The sequence below is a fragment of the Paroedura picta genome, chromosome 5 (genome assembly GCF_049243985.1).
Source record: "Paroedura picta isolate Pp20150507F chromosome 5, Ppicta_v3.0, whole genome shotgun sequence".
Classification (NCBI taxonomy): Eukaryota; Metazoa; Chordata; class Lepidosauria; order Squamata; family Gekkonidae; genus Paroedura; species Paroedura picta.
Window position 1 is genome coordinate 78,955,327 of NC_135373.1, and position 18,462 is coordinate 78,973,788.

The following is an 18,462-nucleotide window of genomic DNA, read 5'->3' on the forward strand; positions in this document are numbered from 1 at the left end:
GCACAGCCAACCCAGGTAGTAAGCACAGAGCTCTGGCAATGTCCAGCTCACAGTGCTGAGACTACATAGCATCTCCTGGGCATAGGGACAACAGGTTCTACCCCATCATCATTACATGGGAATATGATCTGTTCTTTTCCTAGTCCCATGGAAATCAGAATGGAAGCACGGCACACCATCTCGCAGGCTATCCAGAGGAATGATTACCTGATTCCTAACTTACTTGGAGGCATATCTTCACATTCCTAAACAGTACCTCAGGCTTGCATTCATGTAACAACACTTCCATTTAAGGGCATTACTTTTTGGCTACTTTTCACCACCAAGCGTCTTTATGATATAAACCATGATGCCTCTGTTCACACAGTGGAAAGTGCATTCCTACCTTGCCTAGATAACCTTGCCTAGATAACATTCTTGATTCATGGCAAAGACCTGAGGAGTGTAAAACCCAAAATGTCTACTGATACCTGGAAGAACTGGGGCCATGGGCTCCAAGTCAGTTTTAAAATAGTTGCTAACTAACTAACTAACTAACTAACTAAGTGGATGGATGGATGGATGGATGGATGGATAGATGGCCTCTTAGTTCCCACTAGGGAATTGATACGTTTAGGGAAATTGATAAATACCCTTCTAACAAGGATTTCTTCTGACCATGACAAGGCAAATCAATTTCAGGAGAAGTGTATGTAAACAAGTGTATGTACATGTATGTAAACAAAGAAAAGTGCACTTTTTTGACCCTAGTTCTTTTTGTTGGCTCTACTGAGGTCTTGGCTGGTGATTAACAGGGGCAGTACCATGGACATGATTACATCTGAAACCTCTGCATTGGGGACTACTTCCTCTCTAATCGGACATGGCAAGGAGGCATCACTAAATAGTTTTTCTTATCTCAGAAGTTATAAAAATCCATGAACCGGTGGAATTTGGTCATGACTATAACTGGGCATGTAAGAGCCTCTTGTGGCGCAGGGTGGTAAGGCAGCCGACATGCTGTCTGAAGCTCTGACCATGAGGCTGGGAGTTCAGTCCCAGCAGCCGGCTCAAGGTTGACTCAGCCTTCCATCCTTCCGAGGTCGGTAAAATGAGTACCCAGCTTGCTGGGGAGTAAATGGTAATGACTGGGGAAGGGAATGCCAAACCACCCTGTATTGAGTTTGCCATGAAAACGCTAGAGGGTGTCACCCCAAGGGTCAGACATGACTCAGTGCTGGCACAGGGGATACCTTTACCTTTACCTTATAACTGGGCATGTTCTAGTAGTTCAACCCTCTTCAGGTCCTAATAATGACGGGCATGGGTATAAGGTGATGGAGGGCTCACTGCTTCGACTATGTGACTAAGAAAAATGGTCGCCATCAGATAAAGGATTACAGTCTTTACCTGCTCAAGATTCAGCCAGTAAGGTTGACTTTTTATAATTTTGAGAGCTGAATTAGCAGAATTATGTACAAACATACGCTCTGGCCAATGACTATAACAAATTAACTATGTACAAACTCAGAAAGTCAATGTCTTGGCAAAGATATATAAGTCGCTAAGGAGACACCAAAGTCTCCTATATCTTTTATTCCCTCTCTATACCAGATGATGGCAACATTCCTTTTCAGGGGCCAGAGACCACTGTCCGGGGCTTAAAAATTCAGCATGCTTGATGCATTCTGAACATGTAGGTAAATTGGCTCTGTTGCAAAGGTATTGACCAAATGGAGTGGCCAATTAGTTACAGATTTTTTTTTCAGGGGATTGAGAACAGGTAAGGTTGACCAATCATGGACCTGTTTGAGTCCACTGACATCTGGACACTGAAGAAGTTCATGTGTAGATATAAGGGCAATGCCGCTGAGAGGATAAATGCCTTGCATGAGGACCCCTGTAATTTTATCCACCAACTCGATAAATAAAGTGCTGGTTAGACTGCAGGAGACACGTGTAAAAATAATTTGTCTGACACCAGTTTTGGCACAGGGGATGGTGGATTTGGATCCTGTTCCGCTAACAGTGTCAGAACTAGGGATACTCTGTTTGACCGTTTATGCACTGGAAGTTTCATGCCAGGCTGCAGGCTGGAGTTTTAGTCATGGCAGGTTGCCCCACCTCTTCCTTGTACCCACATGGGGGAGCATTTGGCCTGGTGCACCTTATCCACCCCTGATTTATGTTCTTGCATGGAAGCTGGGGCAGTTGTTCCCAGTGCATAAACGGTCTTTGACTTGGGAATTTGCTGACATAGGGATCCATTTGTCATCTGGATTATCAGGGACAAGAATTGTCGACATTGATGTTGAGTGGGAGGAGTTTTGACACAAAAAAGTATCATGTGACAAGTTCATTCAGAAATGCCTCAAATGTGTAAAACTACAAACAGTCAAGGTATAAAGTATGTTTTTCATCATTCCTTTATAGCAGACAAATGGATCAGGGCAGTAATAATCTATTAAAAATCAGCCTCCTACAGGGCAGCTACTTAACCAAAGATCTTGCCAGATCACAACTTAAGTTTCCTCAAGTAAAAGAGAAAACAGGAGCACTCCACCAGTACTTGAAATGGTAATATTTCCAAAAGATTGTAAGTATTTTACTTGTAACATCCGTAGAGTAAGAGGCCGAGTTGCTTTATTAAAGGTAACATTATATTGTTACTTGCTTTACCTGAAGGGTAAAGAAGTAGTAGTTATAAGCTTTTCCTTGCTTGTCATCTCATTTGCAGCAGGAATAATCTTTTGTGGCAGCATTTTGCTGTGCAGGTCACCTGCAATAAAGTTTAGGTGAAACCTCACAAACATTTTTAGTACAGAAAGGTTGAATGCAGCTTGGATTCACAGAATCACACAGGCCCTTGGGGAATAGAATTAATCACTGTTAAATGCTAGGCAAGGGGAACCAAATCAGTGTCTATGCCCTGAATGAGAAGCATTTATTAATGCCACCAGGCATCTCACATTTGCTGATTGAGGTTCTTAACACTCATGCAGGTACATTTTAACATTCAAATAGCAAACCAGAGCTTTCCTAAATGCTATAGATTGAACAGAGGATGATTTAAAATTTATCCTCTGGTTTTTAGGTTTTCATGATATATGGGCTTGACAGAGTTGGATTTAGAACAGGAAAACCTGGGTTCAAATCCTTGGTGAGCTGACTGGGTAGTCACTATCCCAGGATAAATCCACCTAGCAGGGTTCTTGTAAAGATAGCCACGATACTTGAATGGACAGGTGAAATAAGAATGCAAATACAAACATAAATATGTGAATAAATACATGTATATCCTGAATCAGGTGATGGGGTGGTGACCAGACACAGTACTTGCCTAGTTATTGGACCCCACCAGAGAAATTCTTTTCTGCTGGAAGCATTCCTGACACCTATTCGTTATTAATCTACTCTCTAATTAATCTTTGAACCTGCTAATCCTAAAACTTATTCATAAATATTAAGTAAATATATTCAATAAATGGCAGATTGGGAATTAAGTGTAGGTCAAGGAGGGAAAACTGTTTCATCATGTAGAGCATTAATCAGAAGTACATGGACAGCAGGCGATTATAAAGCAGCTATATTCATCTATCAGTTTGAATGGTGTTTATCAGTTTGAAAGGTGTTTTCTGTTGTCTGTACCTGTTTGATTTCTGTAGGTACAGACTGGCATCAATCAAATGATTAGGTTTCACTTCAGTCCCCATCTCCCATGACAAAACCAAGGCAGCATCAAGCAGGCCACAGTCAGAACCAAATTCACTTTTGGAATTAGGTTGTCTGAGGAATATGTTCCTGCTTTCTGTAGGAACAAATTATGAATATCCAAATTTATAACATTTGGATTTGAAAATATTCATAATATGCTGATCAATAGTCAGTGGTTTCTGAATCTGATTTGTACAAGTCCCAAAATTCTGCCTGCTCTGGCATTCTTATTTGAGAGATACAGTATAAGGAAAACATATTTGATACCAGCATGAGTAATTAATGAGACATATGTAGGAAAGTGAGCACTTTGGTGTCTTGGATTATCTGTCCCTTATAAATTAATGGTGTGTACCTTATATATTTGGACTGACAAATGTTATTCTACCTGTGAGCTCAGCAGGTTATGGATTTTGTGCCAAATAAATCTTCTTTTATTCTTCTCTGGGCTCTTCAAACCGATCTGCCACTACCATAATCTTTATGTGGGGAAAGGGATGGGAAGAAAATATTGTGCTTTATTTAAGCTTCTGAATGCAGACAGCTGCACAACTAGTCCTTACCATCATAGTTATATTGTTAAATTTATAAATATTAATGGTTAAATGGAATATTGAATTTTATAAAATTGTTCTATTTTAGAAGGTAGTATAATTTGTTGCTGAGCATCAGATAAAATAAAGGACATTTATGTAAAGGGCTTTTAAAAAATGTTTACTTAAAAAATACATCTCTAATAACTGTTTATTATTTACCTAAAGAAAACATTACTTACATTACTTACAAAAGGAAACAAAATAAATGTACTCCAATATTTTCTAATATGGATTAGTAGAATCTAGAGTGTTAGATCCAGTGGTCACCTTCTAAGGGGCAAATTTTTCGGTTTTTGAAAATCTTTTACCTGTAGAACAGTTTTACCCAATGGAAGATTCCCCAATTAGCAGGATAGAAGCAATTTATATTAAAACTAGAAAGAAAGCCCATTTTATTTGTTAATAAAATGGGCGCTAGGAGCCGGTCTTCGCTCGGCCCCAGGAGCGGCCTGACCGCAGCGAGGCCACTGCCGGGGCCGAGAGAAGGGCGGCTCCGGGCCCCCCACCCTCCCCGAAGCGCCAAACGGCGAGGCTGCTCCCGGGGGCGAGAGAAGGCCGGCTCTAGCCCCCCCACCCTCCCCGAAGTGGCAAACAGCGTTACCTTGTGGCAGTTCGGCAGCGAGGTGGTCGGCGTCCGGCCTCGTGTGGCAGTGCAGCCGCGGCGGGGCAACGATCGTGAGGCCGCGAGGCCGCTGCAGTGAGCGAGAGAAGGCGGCAGGGCCCCTGCTCCCCCACGGCAGCCATCTTCAGCCACCTCCCGGCGGAGTGGCCGGGAGAAGGCAGCGCAGCCCCCCCCTCTACATGGCGAGCCATGGCGAGGCTTCTGCCGGCGCAGCGGTGAGAAGGCGGAAGGGCCCTGGGCGGCAACGGGAGCCATCTTTAGCCGGCTCCCAGCCGTTGGAGCAGCTGGGGCGGTGGCGAGGCGGGCTGCTGGCGGCTGTAGGCGGCGGCGGCTCCTCCAGGGCACACGGGCATGCGGCTGGCGGCTATATCGGCGGCGAGTGGGACTAAGCTGTTCTTAATTATTCTAAATATATTTTGCAACATAGACAACTAACAAGGTACATTTTTTAGTTTGTCAGGAATGGTCAAATGGTGAGTAACTATAATCCTGCTGATGATCCCAGTGCCCACAGTGTATTTCCCACAGGAAATGATCAAATCACAAATGGTTAGGTTCCATAATAAAGTGAATTTCATATAGAAATTTGCCAGCCTCAAGGTGGGACCCGGAGATCATCCGATATTGCAAATGGCTGGAAGGTGTGGAACGCTATGGAATTATATCCTGCTGAGGTCTTTCCTTTAACCCTGCCTTCCCCAGGCTCCACCCCCAAATTTCCAGAAATGTCCCATCTCAGAGTTGGCATCCCTTCTTCACATGTCTGGAGCATATATGCTTGGGAATTAATAACCACATTCAAAAGACATATGTAAATTTTGTAGTATGGAGTATCTCTGGTGATGGTTGTTTTTTTGTTTTTGTTTTTACAGTGGTATGTATCCTACCAGCCCACCAGTCTGGCCCATGTGTCTGTTCATCCATATGAATCCTATGCTCTTTCCAGTATCAAAGGGGACAGTCACAGGAAATATTCCATTGATAGATAATGACCATTTTCTTTTCCTTAGTAGTGCAATTGTGGCCAAACATTTTGTCTTATCTTGACTAAATTATGCAGAACAATCAAAGGATGTCCACGCTTAGGACTGTCTGTCAGATATTCCTGGTTTCAGTAATAGACAACCTCAGAGTAGGACTTTATGTGGCCTAGGAAAGCCCAAGTTGTCAGAATCATCTTACACAACACCATAAGATACTTATTATTTCCAGTTCACAGTTACATTAGATAGAGTTTACCTTTTTTTAAATTTAGTTTCAACAGCAGCCTTATTGTTTTCCTGGAAAGCACAGAAGTTTCTTTTGGACAGCATTAAACATTCTTTGAAGTTTTGTGGAAGCCACCCACCGATTCTACATTATTAACCTGAGCTGAGTTACAAGAAATGAGGTGGGTGGGGAATCTCTCACATGCCCCTGATCTCCTAGTAAATGTCATAAAGAGTGTAGCCAACTTCAAGGCATTTCTCATGAAAACAAGCATTTTTTCAGGCTGGAGTATTACTGCCCTTTATTGATCTTACAGACTATGGAAAACATGAAAAAAAATTATATATACTTTGCAAAAATGCATACCTGGCATGGTGGTCTTCCTTGTCTACAAATGAAGTAAAATGAGAAGACAGAATTGTGAGACAGTAGACAATACCAATTTTAATTGTAGATGGCTGATAGCATTTTTTTAAATCTATTATAATAGAAAGATCCCTGCTTGAAAAACAACAGCATATTAAAAAGGTTCAGTGATAGTCTATTCTAAGATGCCATAGTTTTACATTTTCTAGGGTAAACATTATAAATTAGATGCACAACAAATAATCTACAGTTAATTTTTCTATCTGGGTTCTCTCATCAAGTTCTATTGCATGCGTGGAACAAGCATGCTATAAGTATGCCAATAGGTTTTGGACTTAGTCTATGTTTGCACATTGTTTCTTGGTGGATTCTTCTACAAGCTGTTCTCGGAACACATCTATGCCTCTCTAAGACCCATTATGCACGGGCTGGAACACCCGCGCTGACGGTATCAGGGCATTGGGGAAAATCCCCAAGTACGCACGCAGCCACCACCAGTGCAGGCATGGCCCAGCCTAGGCCCACAGAAGGCCCGCATTACGGGAATGTGGGATCTTCTGCAGTCCCTGGGATACCGCAGAAGCCAGTGGGTGCTGGGCCGGGCCGATTCCGTGCGTAATTGGTAGCATAGGCCTTTTAGCCCAGCCCCACCCAACCTATGGTGTCTCTACAGGGACACTGCACACCCCTGTGAGCTCCGTGGAGCTGCGGAGCCAGCCGGGGTATCCCCCTGCCCCCACCATGGTGGGAGAGTGGCATGCCACACTCCGTCCGCATGCGGTGAGGGCCTGGCCCCTCCCCACTCCCCCCCTGTTGCTGCCACTGCTGGGCAGCATCCCGGGCATCCCAGCCCCAGTGCAAAGCGCATGTGTGCACGCTACACCAGGACATCTGCCTCCAGGCATGCACGGGAAATGGCGCAGCAGGTGCCCGCTATAGCGGCTGTCATGCATAGTGGGTCATAGGCAGTTGCTGTTTATAAAAGAAGTTTTGGTCTTCTTGCCACCTTAATGATATTTTCCTCATAATTGCCCTGATAACTTGCATGTCTTATGGTTTTTATTTTATATTTCAATGAACAGCAGTCAATGAGCTAAGAAGATATTCTTAGAATCATTCTCTCTCTCTCTCTCTCTCTCTCTCTCTCTCTCTCTCTCACACACACACACACACACACACACACACACAAAAGATAATAACACAATAAATGTTATTTTCTATTTCAAAAGTGATCCTAGTCATTTTGAATATGGAATGTTTTCAAGACTGTGTAAGCTTGGTGTAGTAGTAAAATGAGTCGGGTTTGATTCCCTGCTCCCCCACATGCAGCCAGCTGGGTGACCTTGGGCTTATCACAGTCCTGATGAAGCTGTTCTGACCAAGCAGTAATATTAGGGCTCTCTCAGCCTCACATACCTCACAGAACGGCTGTTGTGAGGAGAAGAAAAGGAAGGTGATTGTAAGCTGCTTTGAGACTCCTTCTGGCAGTGAAAAGCACCATATAAGAACCAACCCTTCTTCTTCTAAGATGCTTTTCCTAGTTAAGTCTAAATTTTATATCTCAGTCATATTTTTTTTTAAAAAGGCTTGCATCAGAGGCATATATTCCAAAATAGCAACAATGTACCCATGGCAACAGAAAATAAATTATTTTGTGTTAAAGAGCTAGGGCAAAATGCGGGCACTGTTTTTAAACAAATCCCGATATTCTTAAATATGAAATAACATTTTCACATGTCCATCAAAAGCTTGGTTACACGTTCACAGTTTTAAGTGTGCATTTATTCACACATTTGGCATCCAGGCGTGAGGTTTTACTATTATATTAGATTCTTAAAGTAAGACACCTTCAGCATCTAAACATGTTATCCAGTTACCAGGAGACATGGAAAGTGAGAGAATTTAAGCATACTTTCTATTTATTAGTTGAATTTCAGTTTAATGTTGGAGTCTTAAATAATATTTTATATCTGTTTTGATTTTGTGTGTTTTTAGAGCTCTCTCTCCAGCCTTGTTCACACACTAGAATGAACAGAGGTACCATTTTTATATAGTGTAGATTTGAAGATTCCTTATATGTGTTTTGGATAAATCTCATATTACTGTCAATCCATGTACAGCTGAATGTATTATCAATATTTCAGGTTTTCAGTTTTATTGTTATGGTCTTAAACCAGCCATCAATTGTATTCTTATTAGCATTTATTCAAGCATTGGTCCTCAGTTTCATTCATACAGTATTGATTCACTCTTTCTTCAACAGATGTATACACATATAGCCAGGTTCTACAAAATAATAAGTGAACAACACTAAGCCATCACTGTATTGTTTAAAAGTGAACTCAGTGTATTGAAGTTTACACCCTGCCAACAAAAGTGCATCTAGTCAAGGCAATGGTATTCCCAGTTGCAATGTTTTAACATTTCTCAGTGTTAGTTTTTCTTTCTTTCTTCTTGATAGTCCAGATGAAAATGACAAAAAAGCCCCCATGTATATGTCACCTTTTGAGACTGGTATATAGCATTTATTTGTATGTGGACCTTATGTCCCAAATTCCCTGTACTCTCAATCTGATAAATGAACTGCTAAAATGCATTTTCCAAAAAGCATTCATTACTAAATGGGAAACAGGAAGTATTGGATATCTCCACAGCTACCTTGCCATCCACAGTTCTTGATATTGCAAAGCTGCTGGAACTTTTCTTGCATATACTTCCCCCCCCCAAAAAAAAACCCAAAAAAACTACTGGAACATGCTATTGATTCAACACACCACTCCACTTACAAGAAGGGAGCAGTTGACTAAAACTGATCATTTCTGATAGTCAGGAGAGGTTTGATATTGGGAACTGGCTGTTATTTCACTTAGCTTCTCATCCAAAAAGTGCAAAATGTGTCCCTTTATTATGTTTTTATTATGGAAAACTTACATAGCAGAAAACTTATAGATGGATTTTCTATGAAGCCAAATGCAGTGCTTGGCATTTCACTTTATTGCACTACTCTTTTTTATTGCTACCTTTAAATGTTAGGTGTCTATTGTTTCCTTTTATCTTTTTTGAGGATGAGGGTAGTAATTTAGAATTTATAGTACTGAGACTGATGACAATATTAAGTCCTAAAACAGTATAATCAGGATTGGGCAAAGCTTCCCAAACTTGTTCAACAATTCTATCCTGATAATTTATCCTTCTTTTGTGCACACCTGAAGATTATAAAGTATGTAGGTAATGCTAACAATTGTTGCAGATGTATCAAAACAGTATTATTTGAAATAAGATAATCAACTGGACTTTCTTTGAAACACAATTTTATTTATGAGGATACATTTTCAAAGTTGTGTGCCTGTACCAATTCTTAAAAATACCATATCTTGATAGAGTAGCACTGCACAGCTGTATGAATTCAGAAATGAAATGACGCTATGATTTTAGTCTAGCTCTCAGCATTAAGCTGGAATACCATTTGTGCCTCAGGGATGGGTAACAAAGATGACTCTGGGGCCCAGCATTGGCTGTCTGCCTGATAGCTCTAAAGAATCTTTCTGCAGCCCACCCCCAGATGCCAGTCCATCTCTGAGAAAGGTGGGATCAGCAGACTTGATACTGTGAGTTTCTATCTGGTCCACAGCACAGATTGAAAAAGAATGGCATCAAGGTGCCTTGAGGAGTTCAGGCTCACTTTCCCAGCAAAGATATTATGTTTTATGCTTTAAATCTCAGTATGATAATATACTCAGTAGAATAGTTATCTTAAAAATAAACAAGTACAGAAGATTTCTGATGCACTTCAAGTGTTTCACTTGCATAATGATCTTATAATGTCATTTAGAGATGCCTTTGTACGAAACCCCAACATCTCATTATTTTTTTTTTTATTGGTTCTCTTTTCAGCAGCTCTTTTCAGGAATTACAAATATCCTGGTCCAAAACGTAGTTCAGTGTTAAGCAGGATTAGTAAAATGGCCTGATGCCCATAGACCTGATACCCATTGTCTTCACATGTGCATGCACCATAAAATCATTGCCTGTGGCAGGAATTTTCTGGTTTTTGGTAAAATGGTATCTGTGACATCTGAAAAAGACAAAACCAAAAAGGGAACAGAAACCCAACCTTAACAAAGTCAGGAACTCAAAAGTTGAGCTATAAAACAATATAAAATTTAAACAATTATTTATTAAAGTGCACCAATATTAGGTTTAAAAAGATCTGGAAAAATACATGGCCAAAGGGGACCTGTCTGAAAAATGCACACTAAAAATAGCGTGTAATACAATCTATTTTCTGTATTCTTATTTTTATCTCATTTGTGTATCTCTATTGGAGAAGTACTCTTCTGCTAAAGAGGGGGGGAAACTTTCTGAGCTCAATACAAGGAAGTTTTTTATGTGCCTATATAAAGATCTTCATTAGACTCAATCATGGAAAATATTTCCAACTCCTAATTACTTATGTTTCCAGAATTGACCCTATGTTCTTTTTTCTTCCTTCAGGTCCCATAAGCAGTGTCTTAGTGAACAGATATGGAAGCAGGTCCGTTATGATAGCCGGAGGGATCCTGTGTTCCTCTGGAATGATTGCCTCTTCTTTCTGCAATAGTGTCATGGAGCTTTACATATGCATAGGCGTTATTGGAGGTAAGTGACTGATTCACCGTGCAGTCCTAGACCGAGACAAACTCTTTTAAGCTTTTTGAGTTCATTATACTTGAAAATGTATAGCTGTGTTTAGGATTGCGCCTAACCAGACCCTTCCATTTTAATTCTCCTTTAAATTATGCTGCTGGGTCTTTAAATGCTCGGGAGATGATCTGAATTTCTGATATCTTGATGGTAATTCAACTTGTGGCGTATGCTCTTTGCATAATCCTTTCTGCACTGCACTGTAATTACAGCACAGGAATTGATTGGCTCATGACAGAATTTATTATAGCCATTTTGTACTGCATCACTGTATTGGTTCTTTTAGCCTTTAATCATACCATCCTGCCAATGTTAGTTGCAGAGAACTGATATAGAAGGAATGCAAATTCTGATTAAAGTCCCAGTTGCCTCTTCTTATGTTAAAAGTTATGATGGCCCCCCTTCCCTCAGAGGCAAGATTTTCCTTAGTAATGTATTTTCTTCTTTGCTGAAGAACTCAGGCTTTTCCACCTTATCACAATATGATATTTTTGTTGTTGAAGGAAGCCCACGAACCCTTTAACTTACACCACCAAAGATGGTTTCTGAGGCTGGGGACCGGAAGGTTATCGGGCCGCGCCCCCGCGGGCCACGCCCACGCATCGGGCCGCACCCGCAGGCCACGCCCGCACAGGCCACGCCCGCGCATCGGGCCGCGTCCACACGGCCGCGCGGCCCGGCCCTGATTCCCTCTCCCCGCCCTCCCGCAGTAAGAAGCTTCCCGGGCCGCAAGCTTGCGGCCTGGGAAGTTTTTTACTGCGGGGGGTGGGGCGGGGAGAGGGAGCCGCGGCCCGGCGCCATGGCCTTCACGGCCCGGCACAGGGCCGCGGCCCGCAGGTTGGGGGCCACTGGTCTAATGGTTAGAATTTCAGACTAGGATCACAGTCACCCAGGGTCAGTTCCCCACTCTGCTCTCAAAGCTCATTGGATGATACCAGAAGCAGGGAAAGATGAAATTGTATGGAAAGTGAGATACAAAATATGAGGTGCCCGCCCACAAGTTCTTGTACGTTTCTCACCCTGCAACTCAGCTTGGCCTGGTGGCTGACACCACACAATAACTGGAAATACAAAATTGGGTCCAGACTGGAGGCCTATATGGTATGCCTGGCCCCATCTTGGAATTCGGCCACAGTGTTCCTGGGCAGACACTGCTAGGCAGAAGGAATGAGGGAAAGCTGAAAAATGGATGGGGGGTAGGTTGGCTTGTTGGGCAAGGAGAGAAGGATGCAGTAAAGAATGAGAGACTTTGGGGGCTTTGCGGAATAGTTGAGGAGGGGAAGAATGAGATGTGTCCTGCAAGTCATTGAAGATACCTTGATAGCATTAGTACATTTTGCAGTGCCATCACATTACAGTCTCTGCAGTTCAACAGACCATCTACTAGAGTATTCCAGCTCTTAATTAACACTGTAACTGATGCATAAATATTATTTATTTTCAAAAACATAAAATGTACTGTCCAGAGATGAAGGGGAAAAGTGCTTCTTAAGATTACATGAAAGGATGAGGGCTAATCCCTCATTTTACCTAATACATTTTACCTAATGTTACCTAATATAACTTGGCTATATGATTACTATAGGCAGATGATGGTATGCATATCACGGCCAATTCCTTGGATTCTGCTGCAAAACAATAGACTAGTCTGAAATGTCTGTGTAAACATGGAGACTCTCAAGAGCTGTAGTGCTATGTGGGGGACAGCATTTTCTGTGTAATGGTCCGTGTATGTTAAGATATTACTTTATGTGTGCCTATTCCAGTCTAAGTAAAACTAAAGGGACAGGTTTTGTACTTCTAAAATCTGCCATTTTTGTGGAGAAGGTGACATTTAATAACTTCTGTGAAATGTACCAAGAGCAAATTGGATTATGGCTTAGTAAAATACAGAAACAGTGTGCTCAAGGTCTTGATATCATTGTTCCCCCTTCACTCTGTAACATGGATCAAACATTGCTAAAGCTTTCGCTTTATGGCACTGCAATAGAGGGAAATGACAGAAATTTTGTGTGGCATATCAGTGACATTAAAAAGCATGCAAAGCAAGTTTATTTGGCAGTGCTGATGGGTTATTTTATCTGTCTTGGGAATTACCGTGTGACATTTTGGGTTTGAGTAGGAAGATAATTTTTGCTTGATTATAGCAGAAAGATTTTACGTATTAAATGCAGTAATGCTGTGTTCTTTTCACTGTTCTTTAGGTTTGGGCTTAGCTTTGAACTTGCAGCCTGCCTTGACAATGATCGGCAAGTATTTTTACAAAAAGCGTCCCATTGCTAATGGATTGGCCATGGCTGGAAGTCCTGTTTTCCTAAGTACTCTGGCACCTCTTAATCAGTTTCTTTTTAATGCTTTTGGCTGGAAGGGAAGCTTTCTTATTTTGGGAGGTCTTCTTTTGAACTGCTGCGTGGCCGGGTCACTTATGAGGCCTGTTGGACCAAAACAAGCTCCTGCTGTAAAGAAAGATGTGGAGAAGGCAAAAGAAGATTCTGCTTTGCACAGAAATGACAAGAAATCTGTTTGGCAAACTTTTAGTAAATACTTAGATTTATCCCTCTTCAGACATAGAGGGTTCCTCATTTATTTATCTGGAAATGTGATCATGTTTCTTGGCTTCTTTGCCCCAATTGTGTTCCTGGCTCCCTATGCCAAGCACAAGGGGATTGATGAATACTCAGCAGCTTTTTTACTCTCTATCCTGGCTTTTGTAGATATGTTTGCTAGGCCATCAATGGGGCTCATTGCAAACTCAAAATACATCCGGCCCAAAATCCAATATTTTTTTAGTTTTGCTGTCATGTACAATGGAGTCTGCCACATCATGTGCCCGCTGGCCAAAGATTATACCGGCCTGGTTGTGTATGCTGTACTTTTTGGACTTGCATTTGGAATGGTTAGCAGCGTTCTTTTTGAGACATTGATGGATCTTGTTGGTGCTACAAGATTCTCCAGTGCTGTAGGACTTGTTACAATCGTGGAGTGCTGTCCTGTTCTTTTGGGTCCTCCTTTGGGAGGTAAGTTTGATAATTATGATTATTTTATTAATATTATAAACTTGCATCCATTCATTTGCAGCCTGGGAAAGTTAATTCCCTGTTCAGATCATTCAGAGCCATATCTCTTTGTTTTACAAGCTATAGCCCAATCCCTCCTATATCTAAACCATCTTTCTCTATAGTTTTCCTTTTGGCCAATCACAGATAGTTCTTCCTGCTGTTGGGCATTGTGCAGAGGTGTTTCCCCCCAATCTTTATGAGACTTCAAACTTATGTGTCTCTAGCTTTCAGGTTTCTCAACTCACCCCTATTGTTTCTTTTAGGTTCTTTTCTTCAGTGTACCTGCACTGATCTTCCATTAGAATGTCATCATCATTCTCAGCTGCTTTTCAGCAAGCAGTACACAGCCTTTCTCTCATCCCACACCCCCACTTTCACATCAGGTCCCCCTTCCCTAAATTCTGTTTCTCTGTGTATCATATTCCAAGCTTCCTACTTGTTGATCTACCCAATTTTGTATGTTCTCAGCATTTAGCCTCCCTCACTGTCCTTAAGCAAAATGACTTCTCACTTTTATCACTGTGGATGTTCTAACTGTTAACACTACAGATTGTTCCCGAATATTTGATGGCATTGTACTAGCCTGAGACAATGGCACTTGAAACAAAAGAAAAAAAAGATCCCAACGTTTTTAGAATGTCTTGCGTATATTTATTTGTGTGCGTGTGTGAGTTGAACAGCAGATCAATAATGAGTAGAGAAATCACCAAAGGAAATAACTGCTTAATTCTCAAACCAAACAATGTTGCTTTGATCGCTTCTGAAATAACTATATTACCTTTGCTTATATCAACGGGAGTCTCTAAATGTCCCTGTTGAGGTATTCCCTGTTGAGGTATTCAACAGGTTGGTATCATGTCTTCCAGGGTCTTCTGTCACCTTAAATTTTTCTTGCATTGCAGCTGTTGAATAATCATTTTGTGCTTTTTAATAACTCCACTAAAGAATGCGGGAGAAACTCTTCTACTCAAGTAGTTGTGGGAGAATATTATTGTAAGATAGGAGGAGGTTCTATATGGTCAGAAGTGCCAGGGAAATTCATTTTGGTCTGCTTATATACTATAGGAAACCTGTAGTATCTCCTTTCTTAGCTGAATTTCTAGCTGGAGAGAAGAGTGGTATAAATCCATTAGAGTTCCTCAAGACTTAGTCCAACTCGTATTAATATACCCTGCTTGCAGGTTCCAATTCTAGCAAATGTGCAAACATTTGCAAAGCTGGGACATTAACTTGCACTACTTTAACTTTTGAGAATGAAATCATTAAATGTTTGCATAACCATAGAAAAATAGTGTACAAATCTTTGAACTGGATTGGGGGGAAAACACAACCTTCTGATTAGTCAAGCTCTCAGTATGCCATCTAGTGGATAGAACTATCTTCTAATTTAATAATTATAGGCCTTCAAACATGATTTCCTATAAAATAGTTCCTAATATATCTTTGATTTTGTTCCTTTGTTTTGAAACAAGCAACAAGTTTGAAATACATTTCTTAGATCCAGGAAATTTGCTGAACAAGAAAATAGCAAAATCAGTGTTTAGGAAAAATTATATGTAGTGAACATAAAAAAGATATTTAAAAGACTTGATCCCCAAGTTGCTCTACAAGGGAGGTTGTCGCTGTTTTCTCTAAAGAAAGTCAGAGCTGCCTATTGTGCAATCATTTTCAAGGCAATTTTAGAGAAACAAGGAAAAAAATAGTGTGATCCAAAGCAGAGCTACACCCTCCTAAAAGGGTATGAGTACACACTACTTAAGATGTTGCTGTTATTTACTCTTGAACATCTACAATAAAATCAGAGTCCAGTAGCACCTTTAAAACCAGGGCGTGAGCTTTCTAGTGCAAGCACTCTTCATCAGACTATGATCTTCTTAAATGACAGGGAATATATAACAAAAATCAATTCCGTTACATCAGTAGACTGTGTCACAACCAAAACAGCCAATGATAATCCTTTGTCAAAACAGCCAATCAATCCCCTAGAATCAGTGTACTTTACAAAAACACAGGGAGAGACCCAACTGCCTGTTATTAGTGATCAAAGACTCCTACCTCCCCATATGCTGCTTGCTCCATCCATCTCCATACAACTGTGAAACATTCCTCCCAGGGAATTGCTGGTAACTATCTATCCCAAGGCCAGGGAGTAAATTCAAAATTCCATTACACTGCCATATCTTACAGTCACATTATCACAAAGAAAATAAATAGTGAGGAATATGGATGCACAAGTTGAACAAGGTTAGCATGAATAATGAGATAAAAAAACAACATGGCTACCCATTTGAATCTATCTTGAATCTATCTAAACACTGCCATGAGATCCATCAGCCATTTGCAACAACATAGTTTGCTTTTATTGCTTCTGTACAATGCCACATAGGTCCACAGATGTGCAGGCCAGTCACAGAGAAAATTCTAATATTGTTTAGCTCTTTCCAGGCTCTGAATGCTTCCTCTCCTACATCAGTTGCCTAAACTGGCATGTTAGCTCTTTAAGTCTCCTCAGAAAGTTGAATTGCTAAAAAAATATCCCTTTGCTCAAAATGATGTATTTTGAAAAGTGAAGTGGCCACAGCACAAAGGTGGCACAGTCACCATGAACATTCTCTGATTTGCCTTGGAGAGTCCCACAATATGGATCCTGTAATATCTTCCACCAGTTCACTCCAAAGGCACATCAAAAGAGCCTGTTGACTTAAAGCCTTTCTTTGGGAAAGAGCACTGGGACCCCCAGAAAAAGACCAGCTATTTCTGATAATTGAGGAGCTGAAGGCCAGGATCCAAACTCTCTGTGAGGTCAGTGCCCTTGGGGTCATTGTCTAACCTAGGGGTAGTCAAACTGCGGCCCTCCAGATGTCCATGGACTACAATTCCCATGAGCCCCTGCTGGCAGGGCCACAGTTTGACTACCCCTGGTCTAACCTGTCTAACCTGGCAACTACCCCAGTTCCAAGGCCAGTGTTGGTTTCCAAGGAGTTCTTTGGAATCGCCTTCAATGAAATCTGAGATCAAGAAGTTAAAGCTGAAAGATGCCTCAGCTAAACATTCCTCATGATTGAAACTTTCGGTTTTCCTCATACTCACTCCTTTGCCACCTCCAAAACTGAAGGCTGACCGGGGTTTCTTGGATTGAGACAAGGTCATATAAATATAACTGCCCTCTGGAACTGTTTCACTTGATCCCACAGAAAAGGAGAAAAAACATTTAAAGCATAAAAACTGGCCACAGCTTTATTGTTATGCAAAATGAGTGTTGGACCTCATTTCGGGGTGGGTCCTACACCTGTGCAGCCTGCTAACCGCAAAGAAGCACCAACTCCAGTAGCCCACTCCATGGCGACCAAGCAATACACAAGTCAAGCTCCCTTAACCACCAGGCCTACTGGGCTATGGGAGGTTGGTCTTGTGGTGGGAGCCCTATAGGCATCAGCCTCTATTAGAGATCCCACCATCCACCTGGAATGCAAGGCAGCTGCCTCTGTAACCAGAGAGGAGCTGCAGCTCAGCATGCACCCAACCCCTGATACTAGCAGAGCCCAGCAGGCAGGCACAGGCTTCACCGCAATGGATCTGACCCCCCCCCCCCCAGCATAACTGCCCGCTGTGACAAAATGGAATAAACATACCACAATGCTGTGAAAAAACATTACCAAAATAGGAAGGGAGGAAAAGCTATTCAGGATGAGCAAGGGGGAGCAAAGAGGGCAGCTTCGGCACTGTTCCTGGTTATATGGACTGGGGCAGTCCACCTCTACCCACCTCTATTAGCATCCATGCGTGGCCTGCCACAGGGGAGACTTGCACACACCTGTACCAGCCCACCAACTCTCTTCTGAACTGGGGTCATCCATGGCAGTAATCAGCACTTCACTTGTTGAGGTGGCAGCTGCATTTAGCATTAGTCCATTGAATGAAAGGGAACAGAAAGGAAAGCAGACAAAGGGGGGAAACCTGATATTAAACTGACTAGTCTTTAAAAAAAAAACCTTGACAATCAAGTGTGAAGCCTCATTTTCCATATTGCCCGCACTATTATTATTATTATTATTTTATTTTATTTCTTAGATTTATTTCCCGCCTCTCCCAACAGGCTCGAGGCAGGTCACAACAACTAACCCCATTAAAATTCCCATTAAAACATCAATCTACTAACATGACGGCTAAAAATCCCATCCCTCCCCCAATTATCAAAGAGGTGAAGCGGAAAGGATAGGGGAGTAGCGTACAC

At 41.6% G+C, this 18,462-nt stretch overlaps 1 protein-coding gene across 2 annotated transcripts in view; it reads left to right on the forward strand.

The window, feature by feature from the left end:
* The window catches only part of SLC16A7 (solute carrier family 16 member 7), a 122,628-nt gene that overhangs the window by 93,230 nt on the left and 10,936 nt on the right, over positions 1–18,462 (forward strand). For both annotated transcript variants that reach the window (XM_077338660.1, XM_077338661.1), the window contains exons 3-4: positions 10,981–11,124; positions 13,374–14,186. In XM_077338660.1, the coding sequence (XP_077194775.1) occupies positions 10,981–11,124; positions 13,374–14,186 (957 nt within the window). The remainder of the gene's footprint in view (positions 1–10,980; positions 11,125–13,373; positions 14,187–18,462) is intronic.